Source organism: Sinocyclocheilus grahami, unplaced genomic scaffold (assembly GCF_001515645.1).
Source record: "Sinocyclocheilus grahami isolate Dianchi unplaced genomic scaffold, SAMN03320097.WGS_v1.1 scaffold17482.1, whole genome shotgun sequence".
Classification (NCBI taxonomy): domain Eukaryota; kingdom Metazoa; phylum Chordata; class Actinopteri; order Cypriniformes; family Cyprinidae; genus Sinocyclocheilus; species Sinocyclocheilus grahami.
This window is the reverse complement of record NW_015516631.1, coordinates 1-3,670: the sequence shown is the minus strand read 5'-3', so window position 1 is coordinate 3,670 and position 3,670 is coordinate 1. Positions and strand designations below refer to the sequence as shown.

The following is a 3,670-nucleotide window of genomic DNA, read 5'->3' as shown; positions in this document are numbered from 1 at the left end:
GGCAAAACAGATCATCTTTAATTTGAATACCTGCTCAAACTTACAGTATGGAAAAAGCAACAGTGCAGTTGTGTGTATTTACTTGAGGTTGCTGTTAATGTTGTCGGTTGTCAATTTCTTTTTCAGCAATGCCCTGAGATCACTCCAGTCCAACGAATAAACTGCTTCTGCTTTCACTGGGGCAATCTCATTAAAGACCGGACAATCTGACTTGATTTCTGTTTTGTCTGTGCTTCTATTAGACAGGTAACCAATGAGGTATCCTGAAAGACAAACATAGGAGTTGTTTTTGTGCATGGAAATTATTACAGTTTAGTGGTCATTGTACAAAAACATTTGACCAATCAGAATAAAGAATTCCAGAGGGCCACATAAGAAGCTTGAATATACCAGCATATTGGTTTACCAATAACGAAAAGGAACAGAATGCCAATGACATATCCGCAGACGGTTTTGGGAGAACGCTGGTTCAGTTTGCTGGGGTAATATGGATGATTATGTTGGTTTGTGTTTTCCCCAACACCGTTAGCCTCCACTTCATCATCCATGTCAGATGAGAGCTTCATCTCCACATGGCTGTTGTCACCCTCCATGTTCTGGGTCAGGTTAAAGCGAGTGTAGGAGCGCGGCTCCCCATTGAACTGGAAAAATACAGATTACAAGACACCATGATAAAATACTGTCCTGGGTTCTCGTCACTGTAAGAACACTTAAAAGGCCAGTCGTGTTTAAAGTCATGAGGTTTCAGATTTTCTCTTGAATATTGAAAGATTTCAGCACAAGTAGTAAAACCGATATCAGGAACAAATTAAGAAGGTTTCAGTCAAAGTGCCTAAAAATCTTCTCAGCTATAAAGAAACATTTAAATCTCAGCAGTCACAGATCTCGTGTCAAAAATTGTGCTTTCTTTGTTAGCCCTTATATGGTTAATGATTGGTTCAGATGACTCTGTTATAATGCCATGGCAAAATTAATTTGTATGAAAAGTATGTCTTACGATTTTTGAAATTGCTGTCCTGGCTTGATCCATCGTGGCCTCAAATAACTGCTGCAAGAGAATGAGAACTGTTGAACTCTATATCTCAGGGAAATAGATAAATCATAATCATAAAACAAAATTAGATTCCTTGTGTAAACAAAAAAAAAAAAAGTTATCTTAAACAGAGATATTTATTGTAATGCTGGTTAAGGTGCACTATGCAGTGTTTTGTTTAGGTTTCTCTGGGTGACTGACATGGTCTTGAACTTTTACCTTTACTTGACACCTGTGCGTGTCAGTGCAGCTTCACATTTTTCTGTTGCATATGTCATTGTGGAAATACTCTATTCACCAGGGAAGATTATCAGTGAACATATCACTTCATTATTAGACTTCGTTATTATCATACGAATTCAGAAAACTTGTATTATAACATATTGGTCATATTGACCATATTTTTGGGGCGTGATAAATGTGGTCACTATGAACGGTCAATGAATGAAAAAGAACTGCATGAAGATTATATTTGTTCTACAAAACAATTATGTAGATTTTTTTAAATGTAGATACATTTTCTATCTGCAAAACTTAATCCTGACAGTAATCATGTAAGTGTAGGTTTACTATCTCTTTAAACTAGGTTGGTGGTGTGATAAAATTATTTTTAAATCAATATCTTATGAAGTCCATAGTTAATATAAGGTGATCAAATCTAATTCTCGTCGTTTATACAAGAATTAGAAACAAGTGTATATGTAGCTTATACATACACAGACAGACAGATAGATAGATATGAATGTTTAACTTAAATTATAAAGTTTGAAAAACATGACAATGGACTGAAAGACATCTCAAGGACTTAATTTATTTTTTACAGAGGTTGAAGGTTACAAATTAATCTAATAATCCAAAGCATAAGAGAAAAACACTGCAGGCAAGATAAACATGCATCCTTGAGACGGTCTCATTCAACAAATGAACAACAAAGGGTAATACACACTATATTTTAAATTTGTTCAGAAATAACTACAGGCATTAAAGTACACATTAACAAAAGTCACACTGATGCAATGCACCAAAAGTGCTCTGCTAACTTGCTTGGACACATGCAAGCTAGAGATAGGAAAATGAATTGGGGCTACACCCTACAGGGAAAGAACGTGCACACAATCAGATCAAACCAATCCTCGTGTCCGTTGGGGCCTGACATGTAACCCTTACTGTCTTCCTGAGAAACTGCACAGTCTGCTGGGCTCCTTAAGGACGGCCCACTAATCTTCATTCCTTGTCTGAGCAATTCTATAGGTACGTAAGCCCTAGTGCTTACTTATTTACTTCTACATTTTTTAATAGGAACAATGAGAGCCAAATAAACCTCTAGACAAAGGAAACTTCTGCATAAAGTGCTGGTTGGGTTAATCCATTCAATACACCCAGAATTTAAAGTACTATCTAAAGCCAGTTAATCATGTGACTCTGTGCCACAGTCTCTTGAATATTTTTTCTGAGAAGTAAATGGATGAAATAGGCTTGTGTCATTTACTCACATTTAAAAATAACCTCTGTAGACGCACGTTATAAATGTACAACTGCATTTTTATGACCATCAAACTATTTTGGATCATAATCTACGTTCCCAAGAATTCCAGACATTGCTGATTAATCTTTACAGAACTGGCAAAGAGGATTAAAACTTCACTGTAGCAAATCATGTGATGGGCACACAGTGTGAAAAAATGTTTTGCTAGGTAACTCCACATCTAAATTAACTTAAGTTAAATTAAATATTAAATATGAATTAATTGTATAGGGTCAGATCAGCTACAATTAGCTTCATGAAGTAACCACTGCACATTTTCTCATAAAAGTTTAAAATCACTAAAACGTTTATGCAAGCAACACTCAATTTTGGTAATAAAAAAAAAAACCTCCTGCAATGTAAATATTGTGCCTTTCAAACTAGTAGTGATAATTAATGTAGACAGATGAGCTGGTAACAGGTGACACGCACAACCCAAAAGGATTCGGGTTAACTGGGAAGGACAAGTGTTCAGAGCTGACCCTGAAGAAAATGTCACATCCATCTGCCAGCAAATCACAATGCAAAAATTTAAATTTAGTTTTAGCTACTAAAACAATAATTGAACATTTAACTTGAAACACAACAATAGGCTATTACTTCAGTTACTGAAATTGTATTAATATTGAAACTAAGGTCAATTAAATTATCACAAAAAAAGTTAGTAGCCTACTTTGTTATTAATGTAATCGTACAAGTGAAACAATCCCTATCTAATATCAGTTTGACACAATCTGCGTAAAGGTCAGCAGAGAGGGGTTTGCAGAGCACGTGCATGAACTCGCTGTAGTCAAATAAAGGCTAAGTCTAGTCCGCACCTGCTCTGTACAAACATATACAGCAGCTGCCATACGAATTAAAAGCCATTCATTTCACTTATAAAACAAACTGTGAGGAATAATCCTAACTGAAGTGGTTCAGAAAGAAATGCACAGCAACTGTTAAAGTAGAAATGGTGCGCAGTCAACATTCAGAAGCCAATGCATTTATATTAGCAGACCATGAAGTGTATGATGATCTTACCACTGCTCTCAAGCTCCTGCCTTACTGGAGGCGAAAGTCACAACCAGCGCGAGCGCCGCAAATACACGTAATAACCTTGGTGAAGTGCT

The 3,670-nt window shown here is 36.1% G+C and overlaps 1 protein-coding gene across 1 annotated transcript; it reads right to left on the bottom strand.

Moving 5' to 3' along the window:
- Window positions 1-82: 82 nt before the first annotated feature.
- Window positions 83-3,637, bottom strand: LOC107579447 (transferrin receptor protein 1-like; the record flags this gene model as incomplete). The annotated part of the gene is made up of 4 exons (XM_016265280.1): window positions 3,582-3,637; window positions 998-1,045; window positions 407-641; window positions 83-263 (listed from the first exon to the last, which is right to left on the bottom strand). Coding segments are annotated over exons 2-4 (449 nt in total), but the record flags the coding sequence as incomplete, so codon positions are not given.
- Between the last annotated feature and the right edge of the window lie 33 nt (window positions 3,638-3,670).